At 42.5% G+C, this 25,136-nt stretch overlaps 1 protein-coding gene across 1 annotated transcript; it reads right to left on the reverse strand.

Annotated features, from left to right (window-relative positions):
• Positions 1-23,017, reverse strand: pde6a (phosphodiesterase 6A, cGMP-specific, rod, alpha). Its single transcript, XM_029512695.1, has 23 exons — positions 22,689-23,017; positions 22,024-22,165; positions 18,726-18,878; positions 17,611-17,700; positions 17,295-17,435; positions 16,293-16,367; positions 15,621-15,685; positions 15,429-15,495; positions 12,655-12,702; positions 10,424-10,573; positions 9,374-9,517; positions 8,601-8,666; positions 8,205-8,351; positions 8,008-8,115; positions 7,498-7,607; positions 6,557-6,644; positions 6,120-6,220; positions 5,358-5,465; positions 5,217-5,280; positions 2,428-2,502; positions 629-712; positions 218-386; positions 1-78 (listed from the first exon to the last, which is right to left on the reverse strand). Exons 1-23 carry the CDS (start codon positions 23,015-23,017, stop codon positions 35-37), a joined length of 2,568 nt encoding a protein of 855 aa, XP_029368555.1. The 3' UTR covers positions 1-34.
• Between the last annotated feature and the right edge of the window lie 2,119 nt (positions 23,018-25,136).

Consider the following 25,136-nt stretch of genomic DNA (forward strand, 5'->3'; position numbering starts at 1 on the left):
GAAAAAGATCACGCGGGGGACTCCGGTGTCGCCTCTAGCTGACAATACAAGTCTTTGACTGGGCCTGAGCTGCACTGGCTGCAGGAGGAAGGGAAGAATGAGAGAGAATTAGTTGAGCTCATTTAAAGTTACACACACAAAAAGAAAACATGCATTCAGTTTCTCCTCCTGTGTTTGTTTGTTTGTGCGAGCAGTTTTGGCACACAAAGCTTCCTACCTTGTCTGGCGGCGGCGGCTTTCTCGGCCTGCTCCTCTTTGGCTTTCTTCGCCTCCTCGATGGCGGCCAGCTTGGCATCATGCACCTCCTTCAGCGCGTTCCACTCCTTCCTGTTGTTCAACAGGCGGTCCAGCATGGGGGTGATCTCCACGTGGAAGCGGCTGAACTCCTGGGGGGCGAGAGAGGAGAAGACGTTGACACAAATCACATCAAGATCGATTCGGCTTTGTTAGATCCAGAGAATTTATTAACTGTGCACATGACGCGATTAAATCAGGTAAACAATGTGAACAGTCAATTTCAATAATCCACAACGAAGCCCAAAAATAAAGTCAATATGAGATTTATTTAAGCCGCTGGCAGGTGTCGTGTTGAAGGGACTGTACTGGTTGTGTTTTTGTGATGTCTCACCTTGTACACAAAAGCGCAGACAAAGTCGATGAAACCGCACTGCAGCTTCGGCAGCTCGTCAGCTTTGTTTCTGTCCATCATGGGCTGGAGGAGACAGAGAGAGAGAAAGTCTTTTTTTAAGGAAACGCAGCAACAACACCACCGCTGTAGTGAAATTTTCAGTTGAAGCATGATAACGTTACCAACTGATGGGTGATGCTGGAGCCAATCCCAGCTCACCCTGGACAGACCTCCAGACCAACAACCACTCAGACCTACGGACAACGAACCCCAACGTGAAGCCCACGCCACTCATCACCCTCCACGCTGGTCGACAAAATAAAAGCGGTAATCAGCTACAGTTTACTCTCCGAAGGCTGCTGCTTGGGTTCTGAACAAAACTAAGAACGTAGTGCACATTGGTCCAGTTCTCATCTCAGGTCAGTTGAATCTGTTTCTGGAAGAAGCTAAAAGCTGCTCAGTCGTCCGTTGCCTTCATTTAACCTTTTCATCTTCCTCCTTCATTAGATATTATCTGTTTTTCCTCTGTTCTTTCTAACGAACCCTTTATCTCTATTTTCACACTTCTTTTAGTTCACTGAATGACCTCTGTCTTTGAAATGTACTTTACAGATAATCTTGCCTTGATCTAGTGTTTTTCACCCAAGTAGAAAACAAGCTGCTCCAAAGTTGACCTTTGACATCTAATCAGATGTTCAAACTTATCTGATTCATCAGCTACAACACAAAGAAAGAGAGCCACAAGTGTAGATGCAAAGAAACTCTATTGCTTCGAAGCATCAAGTCAGAACCTAAAGCCCAAAGAGTGATAAATAAATGTGAGAATAACACGTAAAGTCACATTAGCAGGAACATTCAGACAGAACCTGGTGCTGGTCTGCCTTTCCTAAAGCAGCCGAACGTGAGCAGCAGCACACCGGACTGTAAAAGGCGCTCAGAACTGTGAGGAAAACCACGGTGACTGCAATTTCCGGCAAAATTGCCCACCTGCACTTCCCGATAAAACTGGTGGAGTGTGAACTTTTCTTTCTCCCTTTCTTGTCAGACCGCAGCGACTCGCGGAATCGACTGGTGGGAAAACACCAACTGATCAAAACGAGAACTTTTCCCCGCTGACTGATGCTATTAAACTCAAAGCACTGTGAGGGTAGAGAGAGTGGGATGGTGCTTCTCACACTTGGAGTGTCTCAAGGACACGAGGGAAACAAAACACAGCGAGGAGAGCGATGGGGAGACGGCGGCGGAGGGGAGCCAGGGGAGGGAACGCTCGGCTGGGCCGGGGCCACAGTCGCTGCTCTTTCTGTATCAGTGCTCCACATAATGGCCCCAACATCGCTCAACACGGCTGCCGCGGGGAACTAAATCTGTCTTTTCATTTCGTCTTCCAGCTGCGTTTCTGTCTCCTGCTCTCTCATCTCATCCTTCCCGCTCTCCGTCCTAAAATGGACTCCAGAGGAGACTCTCCATAATCCCTGTCCACCCACCAAATCCTTTTTATCTACCTCTCCAACTTTAGCTCGCTGGCACACACCAAATGAGGAAAAAAAGGAAAAGATTCAAGATTAAACAGGTTTCTGCAGATGTCACATCATAAAAAGTTTGCCACATGATTGAGTTAATCAGGACGGATCCATCTGCAGACTCACAAATCTAAGGCGGGTTTGTGAAGGAAGCTTTTCACTCATAAAAAATAAAAAATAACAATTTAACAGGAGTATTTCCAACAGACCACATCAGCCAAAGAGTTTAGAGCTCAAACGCCATTCGACTGACTGCCCCGGATCTTACTGTGTCCTTACAATGGGCTGCTGCTCCAGAACCGTCCTCTCCAGGTCTCCCTGCTCCCAGAACTCTGCGGCCACAGACAGCGCCACCTGGAGGGGCCAACAAAATCAAAGTACAACATCAGAGAACGATGACATTTGTGCTTTTAAAGAATCAAAAAGTGTAGTTTTAGAGCTCCTTTCTTCAGGCCTCATGATTGACAATCTGCTTTTTGAATAAAATATGTTGTATGATAGATTCCAGGTGAGACGGATGGAGGGTCCGGGTGGGCGGGGCTTGGCTGAGATTGGCAGCTGCTTTGTTGTGACATCACAGAGTTACAGAAGTCCCGATGGCTCAGTGGGCTGCCTCCTTTGATTCTCTGACAGCATTAATATGGAAACCAAACCTGATTTTTAAATCAGATTCGACAGACGAATGTCACCTTCATTACACAACATGGAACCTTTAAAGCTGCAGCTGGATTTCCACAGTGCTGATTTTATCGAGTGGGAAAATCTCCCGTGCATGCTCCTACAATAATCCAGTGAAGCTTTTACAGTGTTCCATAAATGAGAACCTTGTTCACAAAGTGGTTTCAGGCTTTTGTGTTGAGATGAAGGCTTACTGTTCTTCGGCGCTCGCCAGCCTGAAATGGAGCCACGTGAGATCTGATTAATAATATCTGAATTCTGCATAAAAACAAAACTCATCTCAGAAAAAGAGAATTATCAAGGCAGTTTCGAGAGAACAATTGCAACGAGCCTCTGGCAGGCTGTTGACAGACATTCTGTGTGCGTGGGAAGCAGAACTGAGTGGGAAAAAAGAGTATCAGCGATAAAAAACGTCAGTGCAGAATCTTATAAAGAGTGGAGCTTCTGCCTCTTTAGAACATTGAAGGGAGGACTGTCTATCATCAATAAAAATCTGAGTGACTTCATCTTTAATTCACACGTTTTTTATTTTAATCTAAGAATGCAACCATCTTCATCTTATCTGTTAAAATGTAACCCGGAGATGGAACAGAGTCTCGTTTCACACCATCAGAGAGTCCCTCGGGGTGTGCTGAGTGCTGGTGTGAAGTATCTGTAAGTTTGGAGGGTTTCATTTGACGGCTACGATATGTAGCCGCTGTATTCAGGGTGGAATTCACCTTTTAGGAGAGGAGTTAGTCATCAAACTCTTTTTAGAGCACAATTCACAGGGGGGCCAGCCGCTGCTGTAGATAGATTTCCTGACAGTGTGTGGGACGTTGGCGCTGACTCACCAGGTGCAGACAAAGGTGAAATCGAATTTTTTTTTTTTTTTAAAAGAGAACATATCCATCCCTGCTTTATGGTTTATTTTCCTCTAAACAGAACCAACGTCTAAAAAAAAGACCACAATTTTGTATTAAAGACTGAAATAATAGAAAACAGTTAATGAGGGACATGCTCAGTTTCGATCCTGTCCTGTTGGTTTAAGTTATTTTGCTGAAAAAGAAGGACTCAGCTCAGGTATTTGCTGACTTGTGGGGTTATTTTGGTTGAAAGGGAGCGGGTGAGAAAAACACATCTTCTTTACTGATGCGAGTTGAGGCAGCTCAGCACTCCTTCTCATTTTCTGAATCAGTGGTTCAAACATTTTTAGCTTGTGACCCTTGAAAATCAAGCCATGTCCAGTTGGGACCCCTCATTACAGGTCCAGCACAGCTCTTCTAATTAGCGGCCGGCGTTTTTCTCTCTCTCTGATCATTTTTTATCTGAAAACGTTTTTTAATCACAGAACTGAATTCTAACTTTTACCGGTTAGCCTACACGTCACTAAACGGGTCCGGGGTCTAAATATAAACCCAATAAAGGTATATGAACCAGATAGATCTCTTAGATCCTGCAGGAGCTGGTTAGTTAGTGGAGCCCGGAGCTAAATCTAATCAGGGTGCGATGTCTCTGAGCCGCTGTGCTGGCACCAGCTCCCAATGGACCGAATCAAATCTGCCGAAACTGTAACTGACAGAGGGAGCTAAAAACTGCTCTGTTCACCACTGCGTTCATTTAACCTTTAATCTCCTTCTTGCTTTTTAGTTAGACGCTATATGTTTTATAATCCGTGTTTTATTATCCCCTTTACTTCTATTTTTATGCTACTTTTATTTCTCTTAACCACGTTGAATGATCCATGCGTACGATAATGTTCTTTATAAGTAAACTTATCTTGTTTTGACTTTAGAGTCGGGGAGATAAAATTGTCTGGTGGTGGACTTGGATTTCTCTGCTATAATAAACCGTCATCTATATTTTTGAAATCTGTCACACGGACTCAAATATCTGTGCTTTCATTTACCATTAGTGATTTTATTATGGGGACAGAGAAATGACTTTCAGTCTCCAGCTTGTATGTTTGTATGAGAATGTGAAGCAGGCATTTTTCTGACAAAGAGCTCATGTTCCCAGTCAACTGCAAACAAAACAGAGTAAAAAATTACCCTCCAGCCGCGGCTGTGGAGCGATCGGCAGTACTTCCTATTCATATTGATGTCCCTGAGTGTGCAGGCTCGATGGCAATGCGTATATTGGGTACTTTACTGAAATAAAACGCTGAGCCTGCCACGCCGTAATGAGGGGATTGAAAAGCAGCAGGTTGCTTTTGATGCATGAGGCCGTCAGGAACCACCACTGAACACCACAGAGAGAAATGGCAGAGCTGACAAAATGTCACTCTCTGTCTACTTTATCACCGACTCTCCTGGAGCTTGTGTACAAGTGTGTGTCTCATTACGGCGAACGGCTGGATGTTAATAAGAAGAATGAAAAGGACCCGGCGTGGAGATCACACGGATGCATACCTTGCTCTGAATCTCCCACGGCTTGGCGATAGCTGACAGATCACAGGCCGTCATCATCATGGCCCTGGAGACACAACACGTGTTGACATATGGTCGTTTGTGTGCATCTGCATTTGTACCAGCGTGTGCGTTTGCTCCTACATGACGATCTCTTTGCGCGTGGTCTCCAGCATCATGTACTTGGTCCAGTCGTTCCAGTTCTCGTAGGTCTTGGACTGGTCCACGATCTTCTGGAACATTGTCCGTTTCCTGCACCGACACAAAACAGAGAGCCACAACTTCATGTGAGTCTTCAGCACCACTCTGATTGTTCTGCTGAGGCTAAGACCAAATCTATCCAGAGGACGGTCACCCTGCACAAAGCGGGTGAGTCACAGAAGGTCAGCTCTGATGTCGCAGCACGTCCAACACAGCTGCAAACGCAGACGAGGTCAGAAACACTTTCACTGAATTAACTCATTACTGATGTTTCTTTCACCAGGCTGAGGAGACCCGATCAGGGACCGACCAGCTGTGACTACGAAACAAACCAAAACAAGCTCCGGAATAATGTGGCTATGAGGAGGAAACGTAGAAGAACAATATAATGTGGACTTGGTCCTGTTCTCTGATCCAGTTTTGGTCTCATCAACAACAAACTCTTTTGTTATCTGCGTCTTTCCCATCTGATTCTGTAGGTGTCTTCTGAATAAAAAAAGCAATTGCTTGTATTTATATTTAAGTTATGCGCAAAAAAAAAAAAAAAAAAAGGAACAGAAAAAAATCATGACAAAATGAGCCGCTAAACAATTAAATGAAGTTAATAATCTGTATTTTAATGCTGATTAAGCAGCATTTAAGGCATCAGAGCGATGACTGGTTTTAATCACTGCACTGATGGATTTGCACGCTCGCTGCACTGACTTGAAGTAGAGAGCCAGGTCGGTGGCGATAATGGCGATGTCCATGAGGTGGATGACAAGGTCGTGCTGGCGGCGGTTCAGATTCTGATAAATGTTCAGCGCCTGAAACCAGAACAGAGCGAAGACCGTCAGCAGCGGGAACAGAGACGAGTGTGAGGGGGGTCAAATCAACAAACTGTGACAGATATGATGAGCAACAACAGTGACGATGATTTTCTTTCCAGGTTGGAAAGAAGGATATCGAAGGGATCATTATATAATTAAATAAAATGTTTCAAAATCTGGAAACAAATAGAGGTGAGGCGTCGGCATGGGAGGGGCATCGGTTTTCATATTCGTTGCAGGATGGTTGCTTGGTTGGTTACTTTCCGATGTACAGATGTGTGTTAGTGTGTCCTCCCTGTGTGTATGTAGGTGTGTGTGGAAACTGCAACGCACTTCATCTCTCAGCAGCGTCTTGCCAAACTCCAGATGGTGTCTTTCCAAGATGGAGGAGCCGTGAAGCTTCGCCAGAGGATTACCAGACCTGGAGTCAGAACACACACACACCAAGAGTGATGGGAGGTTACACTGTGATAAATCATGCATGTTAAATCCAGGGTGGGCCTGGCCTGCTGCGCCCACGGCTAATGGCGGCACTCATTAGCTCATCCATCAGCAGGTGGAGCAGAGCAGCTGGAGGTGTATCTGGTCAATATCAGCGCATTGATGTTCGCCGTGTGTGTGACGCCACCTTCGCCTACAGAGGTGAGGTCAGCTCGTCTCGAACACGAGGAGGAGTGGCTCCTGTCGCTCTGAGTCAATGAAACGCCCCCAAACGGCCCGATTTCAAGAATGAAGCTTTAAATGTGTGTGACTATAGCTCATGAAGAAACGGGGTCACGGAGGAGATAAGTAATTAAGGAAACCATATATTTATCATTCTATATGATTTCACCTCCGTTCACTTCGTAGTTCTCGGACAGGAACCGTGATTGAACACTTCTGAGCGACAATTAAAAAGTGTTTTGTGTGGTTTTTATTTGGCTGCTCAGCTTGTTCAGCGAACCCTGAAGCTTCTTATTTTCTCACTTATTTACTGTCTTTCAATTAGGAATTTAATTGAATGCTTAATTAAATATAACTAATAAGACATTTTTCGTTTGCAATAGTAAACATTCATCTGTTTTAATGAAAGTATACACCGATCAGCCAGAACACGATGACGTAAATCACGGATACTTGTCAGCAGGCGGAGTCTATGAGGCAACAGGTGAACATTTAGTGCTGAAGCTGATGAGTAGAAACAGGAAAAACAGGAAAGTGTGAAGACGGGGGTGATTAGCAGACCACAGAGTCAGATCTCCGACCCCCCCCCCCCCCCCCCCCCCACCCCTTACTTCATCTGGTACAGGTTGTTGGTTCCTCGGTGGTCGATGTCGTGGCAGAGGCCGGCGGTCACCATGGCCATACACTCCAGGTCTGTGTAATAACGCTTCAGATCACCTGTCTGACAACGCAAACACAACAGCACACACAGGCAGGCAGAGAGGGGGGACAGTTTACTGACGGGGTGAATTAGACACACATATCGTGGTTTGCATTCAGGATTCATTCAGCACAAACGTATACAAACACACACTCAGCGACACAAACAACAACACTCTCCATTATCTCCCCTTGTTTACTCGCTCTTTCTCATCGAGAGACAAACATCCATATAAACACGCCTCACACGGAGAACATCTCCGGTGATGATGAAGGGCGATGGAAGAAGAGAATAAAAGCACGGGAACAGGACAGGTGAAAGATGAGTGGTGACATGGAGGAGGAGGAAATGAGGGAGAGCAGGAGGTGAGAGATTGACGACTGATTAAAGAGGAGGAGATGATGGAAGGGTAGAGGCTGACCATCAGCAAGGTAAACATGGTCTGTCCCACGTTGAATCCGTGCCTCCAGTTGTGGTAGGTGATCCTCCTGTAGCCTTTACTCAGAGAGTACACAAACCTCACCAGGGCCTGCAGGTCACACACAAAACCAGATGAGCTTCAAACTAACGAATCTCGAGCATCAGGCAGCTCAAACAGCGAATCATTAACAACCCCACCTCTCTGGGGATGTGAAACTTGTCCACCACTTTCAGCTCGTAGTACATCTGGATGCCGCACTTCACCAGGTCCATCTCGCTGTGCTCAAAGTCACAGAAGTGAAACTCCAGGATCTCAGATTTCTTAGCGCTCGGCAGAACCTCGGACTGCAGGCGCAAAGAGACAAGTGTGTGTTTTCATACTGAATATTGTTAGACTGTTTGTTGGCGCAGTTTAAAACGAAAAACCTTGGAAGCAAAAAGGTCACTTAAATGGTCGGCTGGGTCAATATAATAAATAAACTCTCATTTTTCCACCCGTTTTCTCACAGAACAGCGCTGCATCGGGGGAAATGTATTTGTTTGAGTGCGCTGAGGACACGTCTGAAAGCAGGAGCAGGATGTATTGTTGTTTACCAGAATCTCCTGGAGCTCCTCCTCCTCGCACTCATCCGGCTCCTTCCCCCATCTCTCCCGGGTGTTCTGGGGAAACGCACATCGTCAGTGTTCACCTTGGTTCAAACGGTTCAGCATCAATCCTCTGACTCCTGATGTGAGGTCGCGCCAGGTCACCTCTCCCTGCTTTTGTTCCTCCCGTCTCCCTCTCAATGTACTGACAAATCACCCGCCGCAAAACCTGACAGGTTATTTCACCTTATAAACGACTCTCACACCCGCATCAACCAGCTGGTTTTGTTCCTGCTGGTGCAAATTTTAAAGGACAAAGAAAAGCACCAACTCTGCATGTTTAGTTACAGTTTCAGCTGCGTTGGGAACATTTAAATACTCAGTTTTTGCCAAATTAAATGTCCAGGCAATTTTAGAAGCCACTGAAGAAACACTAGATGTAATTGGACAAATACAGACGGCAGGAAGTGAAGCACAAACCAGATCATTTCTATCTTACATTTAAGATTTCCCTTCCATGTCATTCAAATTTGTTTAGAAAAAATAAATAAATAAATAAATCACAACTTCAAGTTGATTTTGAAATATGATCGATTCTTAAAAACTGGAAGAAACTCAATAGACCAATTATAGAGAAGAACTGAATTTATGTTTCCATTTTAACAAACGGTCAAACACAAAAATCCTTCCTTTTTGAAAATGTCGAAAAGCGTCGCAACACAGGAATATTTCTAAAAACAGGTTTCGGTATATTCAAAGCTAAAACACGTTAACTCACTGACCAGAATGTTCTGGATCTCATCCTTGCGACACTTGACGTGGTACATCACCATGTCCTGGAAGATGTCCTTCCTGTTCTCCAGCTTGTTCATCTTGTCGTAGGTGTCGGTGTTCAGCACCGACCAGCCCAGGAACTGGGTCAGAGACTGGACACCCGAAAAGTGTGAAATAATTATCAAATGTGCGTACGGAAAGTGAGTTTTTGTAGTTCGACTGTTCGCTCACAGCTCAAATAAACTGAAGCGAAAAAGACATCAATTAATGTATCTCACATACAGATACAATTCGAGTGAATACATTTTATTTATGTGGTGATGTGTCATGCAAATGCATATTTAGATGTCTGTAAAAACAAATCTTTGCTCCGTGATTTTTTGTAATTAATATTCTGATCATACTTCAAAGTGGTAAAAGATTGACATAACATTTTCCTCTGCTCTTATCCCGTTAAATCAAGTCACATTTGAATTTTCAGACGACGTTCAGGGATTTTCTCATTATTCATTTCAAACCATGTCCATTAAAAATAGTGCAAAGTCATTTTCATTAACATTTGATTCTACAGCTATCTGGGCCTCCAGCGCTGTAACGAATCAAAGGTTGTTAACTCTTCCTGCCCTTACGTGTGTGAATGTGTGTTGCTACTCTGAGCAGTCTAATATCTAAGATTGTTGTTATATCAATCAAGATAATGTTTTCATGCTTCTTTGCTGTTTCTTTAAGTACAATATTTGAAAATGTTACTTAACTATGAGAATAAATATCCTTAGTTAAAATCCACCAGCCTTACAAACAACAACAACAAAAATCATCTCTGAAGTCAATATAAGTCTAATCATCTTCCAGGAAATGAAATCATGAGAATTTGAAAATGGATCAAACTGCCATGTTGTGGATTTTAACTGAGCAGAGATGGAGATAAGGAGACTTCAGTGAAAAGCCTCCAGGCCTGCTGATAAATAATGCAGATGCTCTGAATGGCCCGAGTGTATTTATATACTGAGTGACTCAGTGCTGACACCAACACACACGAACAAACACGCACTCTTTACCTCCATCAGCGTCTCATCCATTTCATCAAAGGGTTTCCCATCCTTCCTGTTATAGAACGTGGCCACACCCACGATCTCCTCTTTCTTGTTGACTATTGGCATCGACAGCACGTTCTTAATGGTCCATCCAGAGTTGTCCAGAGGTTCTTTCTGTGCACGTACACACACAAACACACGCAAACATTGTTTGTGAGAGACTTAATCTGGTATCATTCTTGTTTTACTGATATTTTGTCCATTATGAGGGAAGACACCATTCAGGGGGAAAAGCAAAGAGAATCAATAATTCACCAGCTGGCTTCTCTTAAATTTTGAAGCCGCGGCTGTGAGAAAGTCTCACTTTTTCAAAATCAATGAAAATGTTTTTGTTTTTTGTTAAGTAAAAACACGAGTGAATATCCTCGTACAAAAAAAAGAAAATAAATAAAAGTAGTAAATGCAAGAACCGTCTGCTGATGAAGTTGGTGAGTTATTTCCAGCAGTTAGATTTATTTTGATGATGGGAAATTTAACTGTACGCAGTTTAAAGTGTGCAGGATGTGTTCCTAAAGAATAATAATAGTAAAGTGAAAATTTGCACCAACTTTCACAATCCATACAGGAAGAACAACGGATGAATATCTACAGTCAGAGATGGTGATTTTTTCTTTTTCAGTAAAGAAATGAGCCTTTTAATTTCTCTCATGTTGTGATCTGCCAGTTTGAAGCCTCCAATTTGTCCGTCCCTGATGCGTTTTAGAAACCAATGGAAACCATATTCAGAGGAGAAGGTGGAGCTGAGGTACTCTGTACTCCATCCTGATTGGGTAGGGCCATTTTCCAATAGACTTCAATACAATCTCTTTACATCCACTGTGGTCATTAGACAGAATACAGGTTGAAAGAACGTCAGCACTGAACTCACATCTGGATGGATCGTATTTCCATTCAAACAAAATAAAGTGGATTGGAGGAAAAAGGGCAAAATGAGGTAAATCACAGCCGAACTTCGAAGTGTTCAAAACGTGGCCCTCCGAACGGTCCCATGCTGTCAGCAGTTTGGAAACAAGGTGAATTTGTGAGCAGGTACTTCGGCTACAGTCCATGAGCAGGTACGTTGGCTCGCGCTGTATCAGAAACTGAGTGCGATGAGGAGAAATACGTCGGCGGCTCAGCAGCCTTTAGGAAACTAATTTAAAGCGAAGAGCTTCAGAGAGTGTGGGGGGAAATCATTTATTCACTAAGGATATTACAATTGTTCTTTATGACCGTTCTCTGGTGGTCTTTTATGGCACGAGAGGGGCTATTAGATACAGAGCTCATTATCATATATATTCTCTGCCCAGTTTTATTCATCTCTCTCCAGAGCAAATGAAATCCTCACTGAGAAACAGTAATGTCATTTATTTCTTTACATGAAGCTCGAGTCGGAATTCTCTTAAAGCAACTACTGTATGGGTGCTAAGGTACACACATTTATGTATGTGCAGCTGGGGGGGCTGCTGAGTGTATTCTTTCCTGCAAAGATATAATAAATAGTTGATATGAAGCCAAAGAATCTGCATTTTTTCCACTTTACGTGTATAAATTCAAATTTAGAGTCAGACTAGATTTTTTTCTTTGTTCCGCACATTAAATTTGGACACAACACATCAAGAGTGGTTTAATTAGCAAACTGTCCCCACCAATCAGCATCTGAGAGAAAATGAATGTGCCAGGAAATGAAAAATATTTTCTCTGTGAACACAATCAGCTGTGGTGCCTCCATTTGTACAAACTGAGTTATGTGGAGAGAACTCACAGTGAACTACAGTTCCTCCAAGGAAGCATCATCAAACAAACAAAATGAACTTTCTTTATCGAGCAACCTGCTGAAAAATAGATGCTTCATGTTTTAATGGGTATTTTAAAGCCGTCTAATTGTTGTCTTGAACTTTATTGTCTTGAGATCGTTCCTCTTCCCGACATCTGCTCAACTTGACTCAACTGACGGTTTCCCGTCAGGAGGAAGTTGTGGTGACACCAAACTCGCTGATTGGTCGGAGGAAATCCTCCCTACTGTGTCTGGATCTGATTCAACCCACTGAGCGATGTACGATGTCCTCTACTGTTCTTCCGAGTCTCATTGAAAATGATGCTGCTATAGATTTAGGAACGGTCTCTATAGCAACAGCATCGCAAGATGTGGAAGAAGTTTGTTTTTTTTTTTTTTTCCCCAGCCAGAAAGACAAATTTCCAGTGAGCCATCTTACCTGGAACTGAAAAAACTCGTCCTCTGCTGCGTTCATTATGTTGCAGATCTGGTGGAAAAGAGAAGAGAGATGACTGTATAAAGTGAGAAGTGTTTGTGTCTAAAATTTATTCCCACCGTGTCTGAGAAGGTCAGAAAAAGAAAAGAAATAAATGAACCTGTCCTCAAGTCTTCACCTGGCCTGCAGCCACATCTGCAAAAGCTCTCAAAGTTTTAATGTTCCTCTGTTTAATCATCTTCCCTCCAAAAGCATCAGCATCAATCTGACGTCTTTCTCGCTTAAGTTTCCACCTTTCACATGATGTAGAATGAAGAGGAGGAAGGTGAGGAGCCGATCGAGGATGGATGAAAAATGGTGAGCAGCAAAGAGAAAGGAGCAGGGATAGAAAGACGAGTGGCGGTGGACTCAGTGGTTTGGGAAAAGCACACTAATTAATTATTGGCTGCAGAAATGACAATTATACATCACAGTCGCATGTCGTTGAGCACTTTTCATTTCCACAATGGTGTGCACACTGACACACTGACGTCTGACTACCCAGAGATTCCCGTGAATTAGAGCAGAGGGTCAAAATTTTCTCCTAAAACCAGAGGCAGAGATGATGAGGGGGATTTAATCCGAACTACAAGTTTCGGCTGAATCCGGCGACACGAGCTGATTCTGAAAGCTCAGAAGATCGGACTAAATGTAGAAACTCTGCGGTAACCTCGTCCCTCAGTGAGAAGTAGCTGAGAGTCAAAACCGCAGTTGTTGAACTCGCACTAACACTCAATGCTGAGGTAAAACACCCTGACAGAGTAAATGGAGTTTAAATGGTTTTAGCCGTGCAGTTACCAGCTTCTTTAGATTTATTTTAAGGCTTCTGATTTCATCTTAGCACCTCCTGACATGTTGCATAATGTTACCAGCACGCTTTTTATACCAAACACTCAGTTTAGGATCTTGGTGTTTATGTGGAATTGCAAAATTACCAACTTGGTTATTTCAAATACATCTATATTTGGGGAAAACTTGCAACATTCTTCGTAATGGAAGAACAGGAATTTTAAGAAATGTGGATTAAGGGCTCAGATTTAGAGCACTTGCTTTGTTCGGTAACATTAAATATGGTTAGTTCAAAAATCTGTCAGTGTAGACAAATTTCTCCTTACTTCAGTTACTTAGTGGAGATTACAACATCATTTTTGTTTTATTATGGCTCAGGAAATGTTTCCACATTGATTTGTTTTTCAGAATTAAACCTCCGGCAAGAACTTAAAGAAGTCTTCCAAAAGTTTTTGCGGAGGAAATATATCAAGTTTGTGTAAATATTTGGTTTAATGTCTTTAATGTCTTCCTGTCCTAAAAGACAAAAACTCTCAGGACCTTTGATTTAAAGGACCATAACTAGGACTGTATGCATCATAAATATTGTTGTGATTAACACAACTGTTTTATTGTTAGCCTGAAGCATCTTCATCTCCTTGGCTGGGTGTTGTCGGTCTCCACACTAGAGGACTTGGATGAACTTCCTTCAGGCTGGAACTAAACTTGCTACTCTGTGATTTTGATTAAAATCTTTAAATTCCTCACACTGACATCCAAAGACCTGAACAAACATTGTGTTGGGATTTCTGCTCCACTGCTGCTGCTCTTTCATCAAATTTGCTGTAAATTGGAACGAAAGAAACCATCTAACGTCATCATCCATCTTGCTGTTATTAAATTTAACCCCCCCACCCCCCCCACTCAGAATAGAGCTGCCCCTGTTTGTATTCAACCAGCTCCCTCTTCATTCATTCATTATTCATTTGCTGTTTAATTCATGTTTTGGCTCCAGTGTGGCCGAGCACTTGCGGAAAGGTTGCATGTTCAATGCCATCAACAATTGTTGTGTGTTCTTGTGACCTGCCAAAGTGACCTTCAGTAACTCACTAAGTCAAGAATGAAAATGTGGCACAGAGATGCTTTAAATTTAAATCTGATTATCCGTCTCACCCAAATCTGGTTTGATTTAAATCTTTTCCTCTCAGTAACCTTAGAAACCCTGAGAGCCAGAGAGAAGTTTCACACAGACATGACTGAGGAGGAGGAAAAATGAAATGTGCTGCCGCAGTTTCAAGTTGCTCACAAAGCCATTAGCACAAACTTAAAGATGACACATGGACCCTTCCTTTTCATTTAAAAACAAACCAAGTCAGCAGCACTGAACTTTCAGTTTCAAAGTCTTGGCAGTCTGAATTGAATGCAATGCCTCTTTCTGAATGCAAACACGAGACATCTGAAGCAAAATGTGGATGAATTAAACAGGAAGATTTTATTTTTTTCCTGGGCTGCTGTGTGTTGTGACCCATTGACTCAAAGGCAGCTTCCAGTTTATAATTTGGCTGCCACCATCTTGGTGTTTAGAAACCAGAATAAACTAGAAGCTGAAAGAGAATGAGGGGCCTGCTGCGAACCCTGTTTTATGGTCTAAAGATTAAGGACAAGCTGATTTCTCATTACAACCAGTGGAGCCGCCCCCAGATGGCCATTTGATAAATTGGCTTCACTTTTCAGACCTGCAGTCAACGTCCACAGTTAGAGTCTATAGAAAGCACCACAGTGGGCAGGTTTGGCCGTGGGGTTCAGTTCTGATACCCAAAAACCTGATAAGTTATACTCAGCTAAGAAATCTAAAAATGTGGGATCATCCTGTTCTGGCAGCACAAACTTTGTGAAATTAGTTTAAAATCTCAGAGTGAACTGCAAAGAGAGGACAAAAACAGGAGCTGTGAGGAAAGACGGACACTGACCAGCCCGGTCTCTGCAACATAGGTGGGTAAACCGCTGACCAGCGCCCAGTGATCAGCTGGAGGAGTCCTGAGGGAGGGGAGGGGGGGGGGGGGGAACAAAAACATCACAATCATTCATTTTCCTCAGGGAAAAATAATCATGAAATTTATTTTCCCTTTACCGCCTTAAAGTAGCCCAATGCGGTGACTCACGGTATGACTTTGATGTCCTCTTTTCCATGGAGGATGTAGTCGATGATTTTGTAGAAGATTATTTCCTTGAGAAATAAACAGAGCATAATGATGTTTGAGTAATGAGCAGAGGATGAGTAATCAGTCTCACAATAAGGACACTGGTCCTAAAGAATAATAATAAAACAAAAAAACTGACTCCTAATAAAGGGAGAATTCTTTTATAGGACAAATTAACCAAGCTGAGAAAGTGACAAAGGATACAGGTTAGAATCTTGATTGTCACTAAACTGTACAAACCTTTATAGAAAATCTCTTCAGCATATTTTAGCATAATCTTTCTGACAATCCAACTAACCAAACAGGACAAGGGTGAAAACATGTAACCTCCATAGCAGGACAGACAAAAAGTCAATAAGCCTCATTCAGAACAAAGGTCAGAGCACCAATTAATCAAAAAAAACAAAACAGGATTCATCTTGAACAGCACCAAAGAACGCGCTGCACAGTTCATGTAAATTCTACCATGAATCTCTGAAGTGATAGCTAGCCGGATGTTTTACTCGGAGGTGGCACCGGAGCAAATACCAGGTGATATTTACTCTTGAATACTAATGACAGGAAAGCTGCTGCATCTATCAGCAGCAGACGTAGTGACGGCTGTAGCTGAAGGAAGGGTAAATATCTCCTCACCCTGCCATCAGGAGTTTTGGGCCCATCGTACGGTGGAACTTCTCCCATCAGAACCGGCCACAGGTCAAAGAACTCCTGCAGACACAGAGAAACAGGCAGAAAACAGAAGTTTTAGAGCGGAGCAACACTGCAGACACGGCTGCTTCTCTTTCATTATTTAAATGGACTTATTTTATATTGTTGCTTAAAACCAACAGATCCATTCTCCTGAAAATGCTACCTGCCGGCAGTCTCTTCAGAGTACATGAGGATTTCTCCTCCATCTTCACAAAGCGCACAGATTCCAGAAGAGGAGGATGAGCTACTAGTTCTGTTTATTCTTAAGAGCTTTATTCATAAAACCCAGCATTTTTACCAAACAGCCATCTGTGCAGACACAAAACATGTGTTTATTTTGTCCTAGCAGGTGTTAGGAATCAACTGGCAGCTGCTTGTAATTAGGTGACAGCTACCACCAACAACTAGTATTCATGACAACAAATACAAGGGGGCACTTCGGTACCGATCAGAAGTTGGTTCAATGGGTTGTTTCTTTCACTGACACAAAAAAACAAAAAAAACTTAATTGAGACAAAGAAACAGTAGAGATTAGACAGTGAAAGCCCAGAGGAGTCTCAGAAAAAGATGAGCAGGGAAAAGAGATCTCATCCAAACTCATTTGGCATGGATGAGCTATAAAAACCGCACTGCATAAATGGTGAGCAATGGATTTAAGTTTTTACATTTTGAGAAAAACAAACACAGCTTCAAACTCAATAAGAGCAAAACTAAGCCTCAAATGTTGCTTTTTACTTTCCAACCTACTCCTAAATTAAGTGCTTTGGTTGCTTAAACTCAAACCTAATTCAGGTGAGCTGGTCCATAAATGGGACATGGATGTAAATTTGGGGAACCAGATTCTGTAAGGAAAAAAAAAAATCACTCTAGCAGATGAGTTTATTCATTCCATGTTGGTTTTCCAGCTTTATCCACGACTCTGGATGGGGCTCTGCAGTAACCCACCTTGGTCTTGGTCATGTCCAGCAGGCCCACAGAGTAGCGGTCACAGTTGAGGAAGGCTCGGACCGTGTACAGGGCCTTATGGAACTGCCTCTCTATGTCCGTCAGCTCCTCAAACACCTTGCTGGCCGACCACAGCAGCACCTGAGGAGCGGAGGAGAAAACAGCTGTTCACAGGCTCAAATTCATCATTTCCAATTCCAGACTGCTACAACAAATTTACATGATCCTTTTTAATTTTCTATTTTTCTATTATTTTTTCCTTTTTTGGGGGGGTTTCCCTTCTTGTTGTTAGTTTTGTGCAGGTCTCTAGCCTCACCTGTCCCCTCCTGGTCTCACAGTTGTGCAGGTAGCTCAGGTGGAAAACTCTCAGGACCAGATTGGCAAAGTTCAGGTACTTGTTTAGAGTCTGAAAGAAAGAGAAAGGCACGTGATTCACACCTTGTTAGTCGCATTTACCTTTTTGTCTGATTCGTCGAGTGTCTGACTTTTCTCATTCTGAAGTTTAGAGTTTAGGAATGCTTTTGAGAACTTTTGAGAAAATATGTTTCTCATCATTTTTTGACAGGAGATTGCTCGCAGTTATTCTTCAGTTTATCCTTGTAACTCTTTCATCAGTGGTCTGGTCCTTTGCAGCCACTGGAGATCTCTCTCTGTCCCTGACAGGCCTCGCTTTACTGAAAAATGTTCTCCGTTCAGCTTTCATAAAGTTAGAGGCTTATTTTCGTTAGTGGTGATTTAGTAGACTTTAAATTTGTATGCTGGCGCTACAGACAGGTGACTAATTACAGCAAAAGTAAGCTGGTGGGTCGCCACACGCTGCCTCCCTCTGTGTCTAACATGTACATACTGTCTGATTCAGCAGTAACAACATGGTTAATTCCTGAAACAAAGTTTGGTTTTTAGGTTGGATTCTTTGGTTGAAGATGAATTTATCAGAACACACCAACTTTTAAGTAAACTCATTTTCGAATCTTTTAATCCAGCGTGCTCGAATGTGCAGCATTTCATGGCGGTGTGTTTTTTTTAACGACCGTCTCTCTGTGATTCATGGCTTACAGTTTTTCATGTGTTCCCAGCTGTCTGCACCCAAACTGCCAACCGATGAAACGAGAAGTGCAGCAGATGAGTTGCACAAGTTTTGGTGAAGGGACAATTCTTGACAGAAACTGCATCTATAGTGGATAGTTTCTTTATTCCAATCCAATTAAATACCTTATTGTCATTGTAAAGAAACGACAAGATAATGTTCCAGCATCATCCAAACTGGTTATACATGAACAGTTTTAAATAGTATTTTAACAGTTTAAGTGAAGGCAGCAGGAGGAGGAAGGGGGGCTTTTTTAACAGATTGCGTCTCAATGTTCTACGTTGAAAGACATTCTTAGCTCTGTTGGCACAGTGACGTAATGTTCGAGCTGAAAACTTTGTTACCTCTTCATCCTTGGCTGTGAAGCACGGCCCGTCCAACTTGTTGATGGCCATCATGACGGCCACCATATCTTTACCGTTCATGATTGGGATGGCAAGGACGTTCTTGGTCTGATACTCTGTCAGCTCGTCCACAAAGTCGCTGAAATGAGAGCTCTTTGAAAGAAAGGAGAGACAGATTTCAGTTTCTTTGCTGCTGCACCTTTTACCACTTCTATCTGTCTGTCTAATGCTGCTAACAAAAGCTTTTCATTATTCACAAACTCATGGACCTGTCTGCTGCACTCCACCTACTCCTCCTTGTGTCCAGCAGGGGTCATCAATTTGGCTCCTCTGGGGTGAAATGGAGGAGGAGCAGCTCATTAGCTGCCAAAAAGGAACAAAAACCTAAAAGAACAACCTTTCAGGCACCAGAATTGGTCTTTATTTAGGTAAGACGAGGATTTTGTCTAGATCTTATTTCTTTGTTTGGGTCAAACTGGGGGAAAAAAAAATTGGTGCAGTTTAATCAGTAAGTCAGACAGTTTGTACTCCATTATATTGATTTCACGATGCAGAGCAGCTTTGAGGGAAAGTTTTCTCTTATTTCATTTGCCTCTTTCACAAACCTCACACTTCCACAGGAGAAAACTCCCAGAAATCAAGACATTTGCAACATCTACTTTCTGTCTCCACCGTCAGAGATTTTAATGCTGCCACTGTGACATAGAACAGCACCTCAAGCTCTCTTAATCGAACCTGCTGCTGCTGATATATATTTATCCTTACTGAGTTCTTGTGGGTCCTTCTGTGTAAGACAAAATGACGGAAAGTAAAAAGTGCAACATTTGCCGGTGAAGTACAAACCCACGGCCGCTGTTGTCATCGCTGTATTTTCTAATTAGTGCATCAGTAATGAGATTTATGCGGCTATCAGTCTGCACCTCGAGCCAAAATATCATTAAATCGATTGTATTTTTCTCTCTACAGCTGAAATGTGTTAATTGTGCAGGACACACGAGAGGAAAAAGGCCGGGCTGATCCTGGATCAGTGCTGTACAGAAGCTGCTTCAACTGAAGCCCGAGAGAGCTTACAAGCAAACTTGCTCCACAGATCTGGGCAGTTTGACAGCTCATTATTGGGTGACCTTTGACCCCCATAAAGCCCAGAGCGAGGTCTTCATCCTGCTCGTTATCCTCGGCCAAACCTCTGCCGTGACCTTTGCACAGCTCTACACTTTGGGCACGTAGGTTGTACTTTGAGAAACTACAGAAGAACACAAATTATACATTTATATGAACTATTCATCAATACTGTTCCTCTTTACTTAACATTTCCTGCCGGATTTTGCTGAGAAAGAGTCACATGACTTCATGTTTCCAAATACAAGCCCTGCTGTCCCTGACATATTGGTCCTTGTAGGACGGTCTCATAAACTTAGATTCTGAGACTTTTACTGATCAATTTGTGAAATCTATAACACTAACTAATCTAACAAATATACAAAGAAATGCACATATAATGGATCGTTTAATACAAAGTCCTCTCTGGATATTAGATATAACCTCCAGGATTATTACACATTCGGTTGTTAAATGGTTTTAGAGTGTTCCTGCTGACCTGATTGAGAGAAAAAAGGAAGGGAAGAAAGAAAGAAAGCGAAACAATGGTGTAACTGGACAGATTAAAGGTGTGTTATTGTGCTGAGTCTGTGAAAATGGCTCAGGGCCCGCCTGACCTCTGGGAGTAATCTGGGATCGCTCTAATTCAGGACAGATTAACCAGCTTCATCCGCAACATCCTCCATTCGACACTCTCCACCTTCTCCACACGCGAACGCCCCGGAGGAAACACACCTCCAACAGCAGTCAGAGTCAGTACGCTGCAGAGTACGTGATGAATAAATTCACTTTGAAGGAGGCATTGATGGATGAAAAAAGAGAAATGAAGCCAGATGTTGCTCACTACATAATCCCAGTGAAACATAATCCCTGCTTTATACCTACAGGAATCCTGACTGGATGACCGGCCTGCACTGGATCAGACTGGGATGGAAATAGAGCGCAGAGAGACAGCGACTCCCAGTCTCAGCACTCTCTGTCAAAGACCATCCACAGTGCATTAGCATCATAAAGTCAACCAATTATATGGAAACCTTAGCCGTTCCTCCGCTCCGACTGGGGAGGCTCAGGCTCGGAGGCTTTGATATCGTTCCAGTTGCCACGTTTCCCATCAAGCTTTCATGTATTTGTGTGAGACTGTGGCGAACAATCACATATAGGTCTGTTTTGTTTGAACATCAGCGCCTGAGCTTTCATATCTCCCACGAACAGATAAACTGAACTGATACAGAGGAGGGCTTGTAATCCATCAGTGATGTGGAGTGGGCTGCAGCCTCACTCAGTGTAAATGTTATGACAGGCTCTGGTTTGGGGAGGGGGTGGATGGAAAAGTAGCAGGATCTGCGGCAGTTTGACAAACTTGAAGTGTTCACGGGAATGAGCTTGCCAACCATTTTCAAATGTCAAAGGTATTGGTTATAATGAGATTGAGTTGGCTTTGGTTTGGAGGGGAATTAACTGTGGCAGCAGTGTGGAGTCCAGTCCCCCTCTGGTGGTTGAACACAAGCAGAGCAACAGCTTCTGACGCGCCACAAGACGGGGAGTTAAATGTTTACTGAGCAAATAAAACAGTTTTATACAGAAATGGCTTCATTTTTACAGAGATGATTTTCGTTTTTTTCTCCTTTTTTGAAAACTTAAGCTTGATTTGATGACTTCACAAACTGAAATTCTTTCTGTGCAAGTTAAAAATCATTCAAGTGTTAAATGTAGTGCACGACTTTGGGCGTATTGAGCCAATAAAGTGTCTTATTATAATGATAACACAGACGATGAAAAAGAGGACATCCAGAACGGGCTCTAACTGGGTGTCCGTTATGGCCGAGGGTGATTTCTCTCCAGCAGCAGATGGTGGTGAATGTCGCAGGAACCAGCCATCTCTGTCTTTATAATAAATAAAGTTATGATATGCTCTCTGAGCAGCTACATCTTCAGACCAGACGTGCAGAGCAAGCTAATGAGCACGCCAACTAAAAGATGTGATAGAGCCAACATTGATTTTGTTTTCCACCTCTGGAGATGGCGGACAGACCATCTTCCTGAGAGGAAGCAATTTGTCTCTTTCCTCTACTTACATGCCTTTTGTGTTTGAAGGACATTTTTTGAATGGTTATCTCAACTAGTAAAATGTCAGATTTGGGCATCGGTACCACAGAACTGGTGAAAATGAAACTAAGACATGGTGAGCATGTGTATCTACCTCGGACACATTAGGAACGTTGACCATCTTTTTGGTAGAGGCCACATGACCCACGATGCCCATATCCAACGGGTACACGATCTCACTGTCGGGCGGCACCAGGCAATCATCAAATGCTGAATCTTTGTGTACGTTAAATAACCTGCAGGCAAAGATAACAACAGTGAAGCTATAACGTGCAGAACTCAAGTAAGTGTTTTCTATTATTTCTTTCAATTGTAACACAAATGTGTGATCCACCATTCAGAAAAAAAAATCAATCACTGCAAATGTTTCTCTACACTTTCAGTACGCCCGTAAGCATCAACAATAGAGCAGGGAACAGATGTCTTTGTCGTGGGCTCTTTCATGGCATGAAAATGTGTACAAATCTGGAAAACGCTGAGCTTATATGCACTTATTTAATTGAGCTGGAACTGTCTGAATGTGAAGCAGTGTGACGGTGAAAACCAGCATCTGCGTTCATTAAATATGGTTCCCTGAAGAGCTGCCTGAAAATGCCGGCAGTGCTGGCAAACTTACAGAAACATTTCCCCACTAGGTAGTGGTGAGGTAGAAAAAAATGCAAAAAGGGAAGTGGAAGTAATAAAACTTTAAAATAGTTGGAGTACATGACAGAAGAACACAGGAAAAATTATTTAAACTTGAGAAAAGTCAAGAGTCACCTTGTTGCCAGCTCTGCCACGCCGTTCCTCTGCCGGTACATGAAGAGGCTCATTCGGTCGGCTCTCATCATGAAGCTGAGGTGTCTCATGAGGTTGAAGACAGACTTTTCCATCTGGAGGTTGTCCTGGATGTCCCGCACCAGGTCAAAGAGGACTTCGCTCTCCTCCACCGTTGACAGTTCATGGTACTTGCTGATATCCACTGCCGTCTTGCGGTTGTTGTCCAGCAGGTCTGAAATGACCTTCGGCCTGAAGTTGGTGTCGTAGTACTGCTTGGCGAATTGCGGGTTGGCGTCCAGGAACTTCTCTGCTGCTGCTGCGTCCACCATGGCTGCGCTGACTGGATTGAAAACAAATAGCTTCTTCTAGCAATGGTTTGGTGTCCTTCTAAGAGCTCTCCGGCTCTTTCACTTATTTGTGAAAACAGCCGCCAAGCACAGCAGAAAATGAGACTGATGTGAATGCTGACACTGAACCAGACAGAAGATCGGCTCCAAAAACCAAACAGTTACTGAAACCCACTGCGTCTCCTGTGTGTGACCTAAAAACGTCTTCAGTAATTCCCATCAGCAACTACCAGTGGGCGTCATTGTATCAGAACAAATATTAGTTCTTTCAAAACTGTCTCACAATTATTCACTCTGGCACCTTTTATATTTTGGCTCAGTCCCAGATGCCTCACAAAGAAAATCACAGATAAACCTCTTTAATAGGATATAATTTATTTCTATATCATTACATTATTATATATTGTGCAAATCTCCTATATTTAAATATAAGAAGTAGGCCTTCCTACCTGATTAAGTCCTTGTATCGTCTTCAGTAAAATGTTTAATTCCCCTGTCCTGCTCACCACCTCTGCAGCCGCCTGAGAAAAGAAAAGGGATTATCGGGATGGTTTTAAATGGTCATGTGTGAACATAAGCCTGCATCCAATTACAACACTGGGATTACGATACCTTACAATGTTTACTGACACAACCTGGAGTTCTTCTCACTGTCTCATGACACTTAATGGCTCAGATAACCCGTCAAAGTGAAATGTTCTATTTGTCACATATAACAGTTTTTTGGAAGATACCTCCTGCAAAAATGAATTGAAAAAATTTGTTTTAACTTTAGTAAAACCTCTGCAAACGAATCCAGGCAGTTGGTAAAATGGAAGTAGAATTCATTTCAGATTCACAAAAGTTTTCTTGGGGCACAATTTACGATCCTCGTAATAGAGCAGCAGATGGGTCGTAATAGCATCTCAAAACTTAAATGTTTGGACCACACAGAGAAAAAGAATCGAGACACAGAATTTTAGATGAGCGTGTAAAACTTCCTCAAGCAGCACTTTGTCTTGAAGTCCTGAACAGTTTCTAATATCGGTGCTTCAACGCTTAACGTGAAACGTTACTAACTACCTTCCTTTTCTGTATCTGATGAGGCAAATATGAAAGATAAATTATAGTTATACTGTTTTTACTGAGCAAAATATTAATTATATTAGATGACATTGGCAGTGAAAAGAAAATAAAATGTTTGCATTCTTATTTAATTTTATCGTGTAAGACATGAGCAAGATGTGCAAAATTTACCAACAGGCCTTCTTTCCTGACACAACCTGAAGTGTATGTTACATCTATATGGTGGCATTCAGTATTGTTGGCTATGTCATTATGAGTATTACACTTACTTGCGTCTCCTACAGTTCATTGGATCATGACTCTTGCCTCACTGGTGACCAAGCAGTAACACCTTCCCATCATTTCTGAATAAAAAGAAACAGAATATGAAGTGAAAAGTCATCATTTTGGGAATAACAAAATAAAGAAGCATGCAGCTGCTTTTGCATGTTCGCTGTGAATCAAGGGAGAGAGCTGCAGAGCAAAGAGAGCACTCATTATTTTTAGATCCTCAAAAACTGAGATCAGCATGATCACCATATAATACATGTTGCAGTTTCTCAGTTTTTATAAAGTGCTTTAATCATCTGGGTGGAGAACACTTTCACATCGACCAACCATGAATTACCATTTCATGATTCATTTCCACTTTCAAGATGACTTATTTTCATGTTATTACGGTATAAAAACACATGACTTCTCCTTTGACAGTAATAAAGTGAAACTCTGAAACAGATAATGAGCTTTGGATGATATCATAATAATAGATATCATCCACTCTGCTCAGAAACAGTAGAATCTCTCCATGTGGCAACCCAAAGCCGACAGACAATACCATACATTCCACGGTCATTGTACCATAAACAGATATATTCTGCAATAATCAACAATAAAGCCAACCTATAATAAGCAAAAAGTACCTGGTACATGTACACGTAGTCCACATAGGGTGAGAGAGATTGTAAATAAATGGAAATGTGTGCACATTTATAAAAAAAATTGCATAATTATCAGGTGTGAGAGAGCATGAAGAAAAATGTTATCAAATCATGTAGAT

This window comes from Echeneis naucrates, chromosome 10 (assembly GCF_900963305.1).
Source record: "Echeneis naucrates chromosome 10, fEcheNa1.1, whole genome shotgun sequence".
In the NCBI taxonomy this organism is placed as follows: domain Eukaryota; kingdom Metazoa; phylum Chordata; class Actinopteri; order Carangiformes; family Echeneidae; genus Echeneis; species Echeneis naucrates.